At 36.8% G+C, this 14,697-nt stretch overlaps 1 protein-coding gene across 2 annotated transcripts in view; it reads left to right on the plus strand.

The window, feature by feature from the left end:
• The window catches only part of LOC127434734 (progressive ankylosis protein homolog B-like), a 23,442-nt gene continuing 8,745 nt past the window's right edge, over window positions 1-14,697 (plus strand). Inside the window, exons 1-10 of one of the 2 annotated variants that reach the window (XM_051687679.1) lie at window positions 1-517; window positions 4,766-4,982; window positions 5,107-5,225; window positions 5,542-5,625; window positions 8,085-8,255; window positions 8,671-8,805; window positions 8,886-8,978; window positions 10,521-10,613; window positions 12,940-13,069; window positions 13,245-13,368. In XM_051687679.1, coding sequence (XP_051543639.1) covers window positions 422-517; window positions 4,766-4,982; window positions 5,107-5,225; window positions 5,542-5,625; window positions 8,085-8,255; window positions 8,671-8,805; window positions 8,886-8,978; window positions 10,521-10,613; window positions 12,940-13,069; window positions 13,245-13,368 — 1,262 coding nt within the window. In that variant the 5' untranslated portion in view covers window positions 1-421. The remainder of the gene's footprint in view (window positions 518-4,765; window positions 4,983-5,106; window positions 5,226-5,541; window positions 5,626-8,084; window positions 8,256-8,670; window positions 8,806-8,885; window positions 8,979-10,520; window positions 10,614-12,939; window positions 13,070-13,244; window positions 13,369-14,697) is intronic. The other variant, XM_051687678.1, reaches the window with a different exon arrangement.

The raw sequence follows: 14,697 nt of genomic DNA on the forward strand, positions 1-14,697 counted from the left end.
TCCTGATTATTTAAATCCTGTAGAGTGACGTATACAACTGGAGAACGGATTGGTGTTGTGACGCCACGTGTGTTCTGCACGGGAATAAATAACTCAAACATGCGCGCATGCAGCAGACTGTCCTTCGGTCTGTTATTTATACAGTCTGATACCAAAATGCAAAAATGTGCTATATCAGACCTTCGTGTATGTGAGACTTCATTTGCGGATGAATGGCAGGATGATTTCATAGTGAAATGTTTGGGTGACCTGCTTCTGTCTCCTCCTGCACGGAAGCGCTGGGAATGACAGTACAACTGAGATTGTCTTATGTTTTTCCAGTTTGACTTCAGACAGCTGGAAACAGCACAGGCTGGTGGTGCACCGCTTCTCTTCAGTGCAGCTCGACGCGGATGAATGCATTAAAAATAATAATATCTCCATGATGGACTGTCTATCACGCACTGCCTACTGGCCTCTCATTCGATTCCTGGTGCCACTTGCCATTACTAATATAGCTACTGACTTTGGAGAACAGGTAAGAAATGATGATATTATGCATTTGAACTTTTGTCTAATATTTTGCATCGCAAGATGCAACCACATATTTATTGCACGAACCGCAGGTAATGGTGAAATGTGTGTAAAAACAGTGATTGGACTTTTGTTTAGAGGCAAGAAGAGGATCAGGTTTCTCCAATGCTGGCAAAGTGTTAACAAAAACTGTACAGAAATGAATGATTTGTAATTTGTTATGAATTTGACCTCCTAAAGACTTGGCAATCAAAAGGTTACAGGTTCAAATTCCTGGCTACTCCAGATGGACTGTCCCTGCAATAAGTGGGTTGTTGACAAAAAAAACAAAACATGGATATTTACTTTTTTGAACAGCAAATCTTTGGGTTAAAATGTATAAATAATTTAGAAATATAAAAGGGACAGTGTATATTTCAGGTGCTGAAACTGGTCGCCATTTCTTTTAAACTTTTTACCTTATCATCTTTGAGGTCTTTTTTTGCCGTTCTTTAAATAGTCCTACAGTGTAACATGAATTCTGAAGATTAGCTACAAATATTCCTTGTAATATTAATTAATAAGTCAGAAAAGCTGCATGCAGAAAAATTCTAACATAAATGATAAAATGTTGGTATAACATGTTACACGGCAGGACATTTGAAATTTCATGTCAACTACCCAGGTGTATGTAAGTTGCTTATAAAAGTATCAGTTAAATGACCAAAAAGTATTTTAGGACTAATCATTACAATTTGAAGTTACACCGTACCCATCAATCCTTTTTATTTCTAGTGATGCCTTACAAACTGCATGTTCTATGAGTTAGATTTTTATTCAGCCACTTTAAGGATAACCATTTACTTTTAATTAATCATTGAATTTCCCAGAATGGGAATCTCTAAAAGGAATAGTTCACCCTAAAATAAAAATTCCCTCATCATTTTCTCACCCTCATGCCAGCCCAGATGTGTATGACTTACTTTCTTCTGCAAAACACAATGATTATTAGAAGAATATCTCAGCTCTGTAGGTAAATACAATGGACGTGAACGGTGGCTAGAACTTTGAAGCTAAAAAAATCACATAAAGGCAGCATACAAGTAAGACAGAGGCTAATTGTACTAAGTGTAAATAGCAACCAAGGGCATCTGCTTTGCACTAAGTGTAAATAATGTTAGATGCTATTTGCACCCCAGTGCAAATAGTGGAATATACTTTTTGCAACTCTAATTAAATACTAACTTACAGTATAGGGCCATAACTACAGCATGTTTGTTTTTATTTATAGTCCCCCAGACACTCTACACCAACCCCTACCCCAAAACCTAACCCTAACCTTACCTTACAAAAATAATCATGGTTTTACTACAATAACCATAGTATCACCATGGTATTTTGTAGTAAAATCATAGTAACCTCAAAATTAAAACATGGTTACTATAATAACACCATATTACTGTAGTAACTGCATTCAATTTATGGTTTCTGCCCAAAAAAAAAAAAAAAAAAGCATGATTACTACAGTATTATTATAGTAAAACCATGGTTAATTTTACCTGGATCAAACATTTCTCTAAACTCCCTGACCTTAACAGTGATCAAATCACTGCGAGGAAATCAACATTTATATTAATTGTATTTATTATTATAAGTAGTAGGCTATTAAAGGAAATACTAAGAGTGGTGACAGGAAATAGGATGGGAAAAACTGTGGGGCAAAAAGGGGAATCGAACCCAGATGGTCCACATGACAAAAGCATATCCACAGCATCTTTACACACTACGCCATTGAAGCGACACCAGAGAATGCAGTTTGTCTTTATTTTCAGTGTTTCCACCAGACTATTTGAGTGCAAATGGCGGCACTGTGTGGCAGGTGCTATTTGTACCTAGTGCAAATAGTCACTCCGTAAAAGTAATCCATAAGACTCCCGTGGTTAAATCCATGCCTTCAAAAGCAATATGATAGGTGTGGGTGAGAAACAGGTCAATATTTAAGTCCTTTTTTACTATAAATCTCAACTTTCACTTCCACATACTTGCATTCTTTGAGCATATCACCACCTACTGGGCAGGGAGAAACATTTATAGTAAAAAAGGACATCATATCACTTAAGACATGGATTTAACCACTGGACTCATATGGATTACTTTTTTTTGCTACCTTTATGTGCTTTTTGGATCTTCAAAGTTCAGGCCACCATTCACTTGCATTGAATGGACCTACAGAGCTGAGATATTTTCCTAAAAATATTTGTTTGAGTTCAGCAGAAAAAAGAATGTCATACACATCTGGGATGACATGAGGGTGAGTAAATGAGAGAATTTTCATTTTTGGGTGAACTGTTATATAAGTATATGAGTATTTCCCTCACGTAACATGTTACCAACACTGCTTCTCCTTTTAATATGAAAAAGTGCACTGAATTACAGGTTTGCATGTTAAGCTCTTGTTACTGAGTCGAAATGAAATGCACAGCCCAATACCTCTGCTTAGAAAGATTAGATACCAGTTACAGTAGAGATATCCTCAATTAATTATTTGAAGTCAAGGCCAACATATCTTTTGGACAAGTGCTCTTTTTAAATAGATAAACATATTGTATTTAACCCTGAGTGGCAAATCAGAAACAAAACAGCAGCAACAAAAGACATAAAGTGCATTAAAAACCATCCTACACACACATAGTGCAACCTGCAGTGCAATTAGTTGGCAATACTACCAGGTCCATGAATGGCAGAAACTGTGTTTGTGCAATGTCATTACACTTCACTGGAATAAACAGTCCGGAGTTCTGTGCAGGCAGGCATGTTAGGAGCTTGCAAGAGTTTGCGTTAAGTGTTTTATTGATTACGTCTTATATACCTCAACTAGATGCTTTTACACTCTCCTTAATAACTTTGTTGGCATCAGTGCCCTGGTAACTGGGCCAGTGTATAGATTTTCTCTGCTATTTGTAATGAGAGCTTGGGCATACTGGAGAAGCTTGGTGTCAAGAGAGACTGTAAACATTCTCTAAAATGTATTGCTGAAAGATTGCTCCAACAAGTTTGTTTGTCTGCTACTTTTTGATGCACCTTAATCCCTTGGCAGAGACATCATTTCAGGCCATGTCTCGTTTCTCTCTGCTTTAATCCTTGGAACACTGATTTGTGTATAAAGATAATAGAACAAGCCCTAATGCATTTGTTTCTCTTCACATTCAATCATGTGCCTAGGTCTGTGTCCTCTATTGTTACTCTTGTCAAGAGGACAGTGACAGTCTAATTTAGTATGTGTGTGTGTGAGTGCAAGGTAGAGAGGGGTAAGGATTAGTCTTATGTAACTACCATGTTCGTTTATTTATTGCAGCAGTTTTATTGTCTCCCAGTGTCTCACTTGTTCTTACTGTTATAGACATATAGACGAATATGGATAGAAGGAAGACTGGATTCATTCTACATAGTCTGGGCTACACTGTTCTTTTTTTTTTTTATTTCGGTTTTTTTTTCCTGTAGTTATTTCCTGTAGCTCCTTGGTAGAGCACACTTTTAGCAATGCCAGGTTTACGGGTTCCAAGTCACTGGAAGCACATAAACTGATAATGTGTAGGTTATCCCTTAAATGCACTGTAATTTTTTTTAAAGCATCTGCTTAATGCATAAATATAAATAAATGTTTTGTCACAGTTGGAAATCTGTTCATTTTCTTTCCAGTTGTGTGCATGTCTGTGCAGATGTGTGCTGCTTTATTATAGCAACAATGCCTTTGCTTGCATGTTCAAGTTAATTTAAGGAAATATATGAAATTAAATGTATAGTTCACTGTGGTATTTTCCATGGGGATGCTAAAGAGGAACATCATCAGCTAGAGAGGTTGTATAAACCACTTCAAATAGCTTTAGGCTTTTTAAAGTTAGATAGCTTGGTACTGTACAAGTAAGCTCTCATATCAGAATGTGAAACTTCAAAATGTGAAATAAAATGTTATAGTTATATTTTAGAAGTTTTATTAAATGCACATTTATTGGCATTTTGTTGACAGTTTCCTCTGAACAGGGACTTCTGAGTCACACCTGGTTTGCTAAATGTATATTTAATGGTGCTTACTGAGGCAGGCATCACTTTTACTATTGCACATACTTTGGGTTAGGGAGTTATCTGATTAGGGTTAGGTAAGTAGACCTATTAAACTGGTTCATAACTTGCATTTGTGCTTTGGACATGCATTTTATCTTAAAAAGTGTAAACTTTTCTCGAATAAATTGCTTTTTCTTCATGTTTGTGTCAGGCTCTGAACAGAGGTATAGCGACTGTAAAAGAGGATAGAGTTGAGATGTTGGCCAGCTATGGTCTGGCATACTCGCTTATGAAGTTCTTCACTGGACCCATGAGCGACTTCAAGAGTGTGGGTCTCGTGCTTGTCAACAGCAAGAGGGAGAGAGCCAAAGCTGTCCTCTGCATGGCCGTGGCAGGGATCATTGCCATTGTCTTCCACATACTCATAGGTAGGTCTGGCTTTATGTCTCATGCCTAATTTAGTAGAGAAACTTGATATTCCAAACAACTACAGATTTGGGACTTATGATCCCCAAATATTATAATATTATGATTCTATTTTTTTTTCTCCAGCTTACACAGATCTGGGTTACTACATCATAAATAAGCTTCACCATGTGGATGAATCAGTCGGAAACAAGACGAGGAAGGCCTTCCTGTACCTTGCAGTATTTCCCATATTAGATGCAATGGTGAGTGTGAACCTCTATTAATAACCTGAGGGAAGTGAATGCCACAGCGTAAAAATATCTGACCTGAAATTCAAACATCTAACGCCACATCATAATCTTCTGATGATCTAAATGAGTACAACATAATGTATTCTCTTAATTTTAATGTCTGTCTGTCTGTCTGTCTGTCTGTGTGCACTATACATACTTTTAAAAAGTGTGACTAGTATATGCTATTCTGAGCATCTCTGTTGTAGATTAAGGCTTTTTTTTATATATATACTTGTTTGTTATTTCTTTCTTTTTAAATTTGTTTTGATTGTATTTTATTCTAAAGGCATGGATTCATGCAGGCATCCTTCTAAAGCACAAGTACAGCCTGCTGGTGGGCTCTGCCTCCATTTCTGATGTTGTTGCACAGGTAACAATAGCAAGATTCTCGCTGTTAAATCTGTTTTTATATATATATATATATATATATATATATATATATACAGTTCAAGTCAGAAGTTTACATACACCTTAGCCAAATACATTTATACTCAGTGTTTCACAATTCCTGACATTTAATAGTAGAAAACATTCCCTGTCTTAGGTCAGTTAGGATCACTATTTTAAGAATGTGAAATGTCAGAATAATAGTGTAGAGAATTATTTATTTCAGCTTTTATTTCTTTCATCACATTCCGAGAGGGTCAGAAGTTTACATACACTTTGTTAGTATTTGGTAGCATTGCCTTTAAATTGTTTAACTTGGGTCAAACTTTTTGGGTAGCCTTCCACATGCTGGAATTTTTGCCCATTCCTTCATACAGAACTGGTGTAACTGAGTCAGGTTTGTAGGCTTCCTTTCTCGCACACGCTTTTTCAGTTCTGCCCACAAACTTTCTATCAGATTGAGGTCAGGGCTTTGTGATGGCCACTCCAATACCTTGAATTTGTTGTCCTTAAGCCATTTTGCCACATCTTTGGAGGTATGCTTAGGGTCATTGTCCATTTGGAAGACCCATTTGCGACTGAGCTTTAACTTCCTGGCTGATGTCTTGAGATGTTGCATCAATATATCCACATAATTTGCCTTCATGATGCCATCTATTTTGTGAAGTGCACCAGCCCCTCCTGTAGCAAAGCACCCCCACAACATGATTCTGCCACCCCCATGCTTCACGGTTGCGATGGTGTTTTTCAGCTTGCAGGCCTCACCCTTTATTCCTCCAAACGTAACGATGGTCATTATGGCCAGAGGACATTTCTCCAAAAAGTAAGATCTTTGTCCCCATGTGCACTTGCAAACTGTAGTCTGGCTTTTTTATGGCGGTTTTGGAGCAGTGGCTTCTTCCTTGCCAAACAGCCTTTCAGGTTATGGTGATATAGGTCTCGTTTTACTGTGGATATAGATACTTGTCTACCTGTTTCCTCCAGTATCTTCACAAGGTCCTTTGCTGTTGTTCTGGGATTGATTTGCACTTTTCGCACCAAACTACATTCATCTCCAGGAGACAGAATGTGTCTCCTTCCTGAGCGGTATGGCTGCGTGGTCCCATGGTGTTATACTTGCATACTGTTGTTTGTACAGATAAACGTGGTACCTTCAGGCATTTGGAAATTGCTCCCAAGGATGAACCAGACTTGTGGAGGTCCACAATTTTTTTTCTGAGGTCTTTGCTGATTTCTTTTGATCCATGATGTCAAGCAAATAGTTTGAAGGTAGACCTTAAAATACATCCACAGGTACACCTCCAATTGACTCCAATTAGCCTATCAGAAGCTAATTGGCTAATTGCCTAAAGGCTTGATATCCATGTGAGAGCTAACAAACTCATTGACTATTTATACACAGACACTAATTGCAATTTAAAAAGCCACAGGTGTGGGAAATTAACCTTTAATTGCCATTTAATCCTGTGTGTGTCACCTTGTGTGTCTGTAACAAGGCCAAACATTCAAGGGTATGTAAACTTTTGATCAGGGCCATTTGGGTGATTTTCTGTTATCGTTATGATTTAAAAAGGAGCCAAACAACTATGTGATAATAAATGGCTTCATATGATCAATATCCTTAAATAAAAGACAGTTTTTTTTTTTTTTTTGCATGATCAGTCAAATTTTCAAAATCAATGACAAAATGTCACAATTTCTGCCAGGGTATGCAAACTTTTGAGCACAACTGTGTGTGTGTGTGTGTGTGTGTGTGTGTGTGTGTGTGTGTGTGTGTGTGTGTGTGTGTGTGTGTATATATATATATAATATACATACATATACATTAGGGCTGTCAATCAATTACATTTTTTAATCAAATTAATTACATGACATGCTGATTAATTAATCAAATTAATTGCAATCAAACACATCATTATTTGCTAAGAAAGGCCCCAGTATAAAGATAATTCATATAAATAATGCATAGTAATTCAAATATTTATAAATATAATATGCAGGGCCTATTCTAAATATATAATACGGAGTGAAGAGGAGAATCCGTACTTGCGTTAGTTGATTAATTGTGTAATGTTTTTTAACACATTATTTTGTATATAATTAATAGCACTAAATTGACGCATGACAGCCCTAATAATATATGTGTATATATGTGTGTGTATGTATGTATGTGTGTGTGTGTGTGTGTATATATAATATATATATAAAATTAATAATTATATATATTATGTATGTTAGCTGTACTTTTGTGCTAATCTAGTAATTTTTTTAAAACTAAGATAAAATGGCATTTTGAACTCTTGTTTTATGTAGCAAAGAGCTCTTGTTTTGTATAGATGGATAACAGTTACAAATACAGCATATTCCTATTTTTAATTCATTGAACACACACACACATACACACACACACAAACTGTTTAATTTATGTCTCTTTTCCTGCAGATAATATTTGTGGCAATCCTTCTCCAAAGTAACTTGGAATGTTTAGAGCCTCTTCTTATTCCCATTCTCTCTCTGTACATGGGAGCTCTGGTGCGTTTCACTATCGTTGGACTGGGCTACTACCACAAAATCCATGACAACATCCCTGAAACAAGTAGTCTGGATCAGGGGGTATGTTTATCTAGCAATTGTATTACATAATCTAATATCAGAAAAAGATCACAAAGCAAACTATAAATATAAACACAGGTATAAATATATACACATTATCATCCTATGTGCAGGTTTAATTCAATATGATTTCCCTGTTGGGAAAACAAAAAAAACAGGTCATACCATCTCAAGGTAGTTAAGCTAGTTTTTGGAACATGGTACCTGTTGATGGTCCAAGGTCATCCACTATCTCTAACCAGCTTGACCTAGATAGTCTACCAGCTCAGCTATGTCCTAAATAGCTGGTTATCCAGCTGGTCAACCATCTAAACCAGCTTGGATCTTAGGCTGATTTTAACTGGATTTTCTAGCAAGTTTTAAAAGAGCTTGTTTTTCAGTATCCTATATGCCATTTTGTTGTGGTCATGTCAAGGGTGATGCCACTGTAAGGAAGATGCTCAGTTTCTGGTGGCCGCTTGCACTCATTTTGGCCACTCAGCGCATCAGCAGACCCATCGTCAACCTGTTCGTCTCACGGGACCTTAAAGGCAGCACTGCATCAGTTGAAGTGAGTAGTGTTGAGTGCCGCTCTAAAGTCATCAGTAACACAAGGCAGTCTGTCCTGACTGAACTATGTGTCTCTGTTAGGCAGTAGCAGTCCTCACTGCCACATATCCTGTGGGTCACATGCCCTACGGCTGGTTAACAGAACTGCGAGCTGTCTATCCAGCTTTCGATAAGGTAGGTAGTTTTTCGGTTTTTCTTAGACTATTCAAACAGTTCAGAAATGAAACATGGATCATTTACTTAGCAATTCATCCAAGAATAATTTTTAATTGGTAGGCAGCAAAACCTGTTGAGTACCACTCACATTTTTTATTTTTTTTCTAGCTTAGATCACTGTCTTTTGGTGTTTGGAAGAGCTTTTTATTTAAGACTTTTGTTACCTTAATTTTTTAAAACCATATCACAGCAACACGTTTTGGTATTTCCTGAGGCTCTGGAAAGTTCTTTAGTCAACACCCAATGACTAGTGTTTTTGCGCCGTGTTCTTCATGGTTCATCCTTCATGCCTGTAATTACTTACCAGAAAGACATGCAACAGTCAGACAAACATTCAGCAAAGCGCCAGGGGTTTGGGAAATTTTACCCCACTGCCTAAACTTGTTTGGGGTTTGCCAGCTTTTGATTACAGACATAACCAGGGTCACCTCTCTGTGGCAAAGAAAGCCATTATGTTTTAATTGCGGCTGCGTTGGCGAGAGTTTGAGTGAATGGTGTTGTTTAGGGAGAACTTGTTTTGTAACTTTAAGTGCAGCTTTTATAATCACTAGTACGCAATGTTCAAGTAGAGAATAGGAATGACAGCAGCTTGTTTTTGAAGGGTGATGATGCCAGAAAGGTATTTGGGCTGTGACAAACAACACCATGATTGTTTAAGATACTGTAGTTTTATAGATTTATATCAGAAAAGCAAGTTCTCAAACATGGATTAAACATTACATGAGATTTTTCCACACAAGCATGATAGTTTACCTTTGTATTTTAAGATACAAAGGTAAATTTTGTATCTTAAAATAGGATAGTTCACCCAATAATGAAAATTCTCTCTTGTCATCCCAGATGCGTATGACTTGCTTTTTTCTGCAGAACACAAATTATTTTTAGAAGAATATTTCAGCTCTGTAGGTCTATTCAATGCAAGTGAATGGTGAACAAAACTTTGAAGCTCCAAAAAACAATTAAAGCCAGCACAAATGTAATCCATATGACTCCAGGGGTTAAATCCATATCTTCAGAAGCGATAGGTGTGGGTGAGAAACTTATCAATATTCAAGTCCTTTTTTACTAAAAAAAATCTCCACCTTTGGCTAGCCCCGACAAGTAGGTGGCGATATGCACGATGAATGCAAATCACCAAAAAACAAAATAAGCATATGGAAGTGAGAGATTTATAGTAAAAAAAGGACTTGAATAGTGATCTGTTTCTCACACAAACCTATCATATTGCTTTAGAAGAAATGGATTAAACCACTGGAGTCATATGGATTATTTTATGCTGCTTTTATGTGCTTTTTGGAGCTTCAAAGTTCTGGCCACCATTCACTTGCATTGAATGGACCAACAGAGCTGAAATATTCTTCTAAAAATCTCCATTTGTGTTCAGCTGAAGAAAGAAAGTCATACACATCTGGGATGGCATGAGGGTGAGTAAATGATGAGAGAATTTTCATTTTTTGGGTGAACTATTCCTTTAACTGAATCTGTCCTAATTTTTAACAGAATGACCCTTCAAATAAATTAGTTGGTGGTCAGCCGGTCACCAAATCTCACATCAAGAGATTCACTCTCTGCTGCTTGATTCTCTCCTTAGCGGTAAGACTTTTTTAATCAAACATCTACATAGATTTGATTTAAAAATGAGGGTTGTTGACAAATAAAAAGTCTATTAACTTTTAACCATTTTTTTCCCAACAATTTAACCTAAAAATGTGTTGTATGTATACAGGAAAGTGTATATTTTAGGTGCTGTAACTGGTCACCATTTCTTTTACATTTATTTATTTAGCAGACAATGTTTGCTTTTTTCACAATTTTGAATCATTTTGCTTTTTTGCAGTTCACTTAAATAGGCTTGCAGTGTGACACATTTTTAAAAGAACAAATATTCCACGAAGTCGAACTGCATGTTTAATTATTATATATTATACAGTATATGAATTTGAAAAATCTTGTCTTAAGGCATGAATACAATGAAGTATAGCATGTCACACTACAGGAACACTCTGAAAAAGTGAATTTAGGCTACATAATTCTGTGTGTAGCCAGAGGAAATTCACATATGTTTTGAGTTTTGTTTTGGTAAAACATACCAAGGATTGTGGGGCTGACCAAATCACAGGTTCCAAAATAACAAATGGATACTGTCCTACACTTGAATCAAACATGCATTTTTCACATGCTATACATTAAAGAAGCACCGACTTCGGTTCCTACATTGCTACAAACCTATTTGTGATCTGTTGTTTTATGTTGATCTTACCTCAGGGCCCGCAGTCAAACACCGACCGGCCAAAATGAGCCATAATTGATGTTATTATGCAAGTCCAACGGTCTGTCTCAGAAACTTGCTTACGCTTTGGTCACAGATGTTGCACATATGGTTAAGATTTTGTTTAAGGGATGCTACTCAAAAAAAGGATCTTATGCATTACATAAGTTGGCTTTCTAGTGTATTTGTCATCAAAATGAGTTTATGTAACAGGTGTGGAGCAGTTCCAGCATGCCGAGTCGTGTGAAATAAAAAAAGGCCTGTTGCTTGTGAAATGTAATGTATATAAGCAATGCTGTCACCATGCAGAAAACAGACCAAAAGCTTTCTAGTTTGTTTTGTCTTGAATTGCATGACATGTAGATGCATGTTGTGTAATTATTGAATGGAAGGTTAAATCAAATGGAAATTAACAGCACATGTAGGCAGGCAGATTCAGGCACACCCATGTTTCTGAAAGAGGATGTAACACCTGTACCTCCGGTCGAGGCGTCTCTGAAAACAGCCTGAAAATCTTTGGCTGCTGTCCTGGTTCTTGTCTCACAGTGATGACAAAGAAAAAAGAATGAACAAGCTGGCATAGTTGGAATATCTTTGATTTAGACTAACCCAGCAACAAACAGTAACAAATTGCATACGGTGGGTTTTATTTATTTAATTTATTTATTTATTTATTTATTGAGGTCATGAAATAAAACACAAAATGCTGCCAGAAGTATTTACCCCAGAAAGTTCTTCAAAGTTGGTATTCCCATAAAAGATACCATTCTAACTTGGCAACAAAAATACTCTTTGATGTAAAAGCTGCAAACACATATACTTGGTAGTTTGTCTTTATAGCCCAGGTTGAGCATGCATTGATGTGCTTGTCCCATCATACAAGTTTCAAACAGGTTTCATGAACGCTCCTCCGTCTTCCATTGGTCAAACAGATGAGACTATATAGTATATATTTCAGAACTCATGGAATTGGTTGAGCCAATGTTGCTATGTCGGGCTGGTCAGAATGTTCAAAGCGAACAGAGCAATGTTCTGATAGCGCCACAATGGCACAGTGTACACGCTTTGGTGTAATCAACTCACAGTTGGCTTATTTATAGTTGTCTTTGAAAATTAAGCTGTGATTGTGGAATGTATTTTAACATCCCAAAAAGTTTACCCCATCTTTAAAGACTGGCATCTGCATGGCTTTTACAAACAAGGTGTTTGTGGCCAGGACTATTTGAAGGTTGACTTGATCAAATGTGGAGTCTTTCATTGTTAACTTGTGTGTCAAGCCTGTGCCAGACTTGACTACTGTGCCAATTGGAGGAATGCCCGTAGGCAGGGCGTTGAGCAGACATGGCTTGAGACAATTTCAGAATTTGCTCTTGCTGAAATGGAAACACTCTCATAAACAAGAAGGTTTCCGTCAACTTGTCATGAAGGAATGAAAAAAAAAATTGCACAAGACATGCTGTGATATTCTCTGTATTGCGTTGACATGAGTGGTAAATAAAAATGTACATATGACCTAGTATTTGTTAATTTATTTGATTCATTATTTTGACATGATGATGCATGATGTCATTGTGCTTCTATCTTAGCAATGAGTTAAAGAGCTTCATTGTTCTCTGGCTTCTTAGTTATGTTGTTGTGTCTGTTTGCCAGCTTTGTTTCATTGTATTCTGGACCCCTTATGTTTCGGAGCGAATCCTGGTAGACATCATCGGGGTGGACATGGACTTTGCACAACTCTGCATCATTCCTCTGAGAATCTTTTCCTTCTTCCCTCTGCCAGGTACCAGTTGTTTTTTTTTCACCTTTCTGCTTATTGTATGACTTGATTTCCACATTGAAATGCCCATCAAAATTAATGTCATAAGATTGATAATATGATGTTGACAATCCATGTTACTGTATGGATGCATTGCATTACAGCCATGTCATCTTTGTTATATCTGTGTGATATGCAGTAACTGTTCGAGCTCATCTGACGGGCTGGTTAATGACATTGAAGAAAACGTTTGTGCTGGCACCCAGTTCTGTCCTGCGTATAATTGTGCTCATCACAAGCCTTCTGGTGCTGCCTTACATGGGGTTGGTATACACACTGCAACATTTTAAAGAGCTCTGTCACCTACCTCGTGCTTGTATGAGATTAGTACCTGTATTTCCAGTCTTCTGGCATTAGAATCAACAAGTTAGGTGCTAAAATCTAATCGAATATTTAGTTTATATTTTGAATCTTTTAATTCTGCTTTTTTTCTCTCTCTCAAAAACTGCAGTTCTCTCAGCGACTGTCTTAAAAATTGTCCACAGTAACATTGCTTTTAGGCAATGTGAATTTGTTTGTTCACCAAATGCTAGAATTCTTGTTGAGAGACCTACTAATTTCTTGTTTAACCATCTATCAATCGCAATATGAGAGCTTTCATTTTGTCACCATTTCAGTTATGTTTACATGCAGTTAACTGCAGTCTTTGCCTCTGAAGAGATGTACAGTATATCTTGCAAGTTAAAGGGTTAGTTCACCCAAAAATGTAAATTCTCTCATTTACTCACCCTCATGATATCCCAGGTGTGTTTGACTTTCTTTCTTCACCAGAACACATTTGAAGAAAAATAAAAAAATATCTTGGCTCAGTAGGTCCTTAATATCCAAGTGGATGGTGATCCAACTTTTGAAGCTCCAAAAATCATAGACATTCAGCATAAACATCATCCATACAACCCCAGTTAAATGAATGTCTTCTAAAGCGATACGATAGCTTTTGGTGCGGGAATTATTATTATTTTTTTGTATTTGAGTACTGTTTAAATATAAACCAAACACAACCGCAACATTTTTCAATATGAAATTGTTGGTTCAGACAACACTGTTAGGTTAGTTGGGACAACATTTGAGGAATATTGTTGGCCTAATGTGTTTTCATGTAGATGCAAAGTAATTCACATTTAGTAGAACCTGTGAATCAGAAACCCCATAAGCTGGATAAAATTAAAATTTTTACAGCGTTAGGAGTACACACACATCTGGTAAACTGCAGCAACAAAATGCATCAAATTCAAATTACCATATGCTTACAGATTGTTCAGTGTGCTTTTCTGCTCAGTTTGAGATCTGGGAACTAATTAGCTGCCATGCTGCCTCTGAAATTTTAGTGCATCTAAAAATAAGCAGATTAGATTCCCTGTCTTCTGGTTTTGAATGAATAATGACTCAGAGCTCCATAGTTAATGCAAGTTGCTGGAACAGTAAGCTCATCACATTAAATAGAGACCGTTACTTTAATAGGTTCTGTTGATCACAACATCACTGCACTAAAACTAGGCATTTTGACTTTGTCATTAATCTTGTACAGCTGGTTTATGTTTTACTGGTGCCTTAGATTGACTTTGGTAATCTATGCATGTGTTGAAATTGCA

The sequence above is a fragment of the Myxocyprinus asiaticus genome, chromosome 44, assembly GCF_019703515.2.
Source record: "Myxocyprinus asiaticus isolate MX2 ecotype Aquarium Trade chromosome 44, UBuf_Myxa_2, whole genome shotgun sequence".
Taxonomy (NCBI): Eukaryota; Metazoa; Chordata; class Actinopteri; order Cypriniformes; family Catostomidae; genus Myxocyprinus; species Myxocyprinus asiaticus.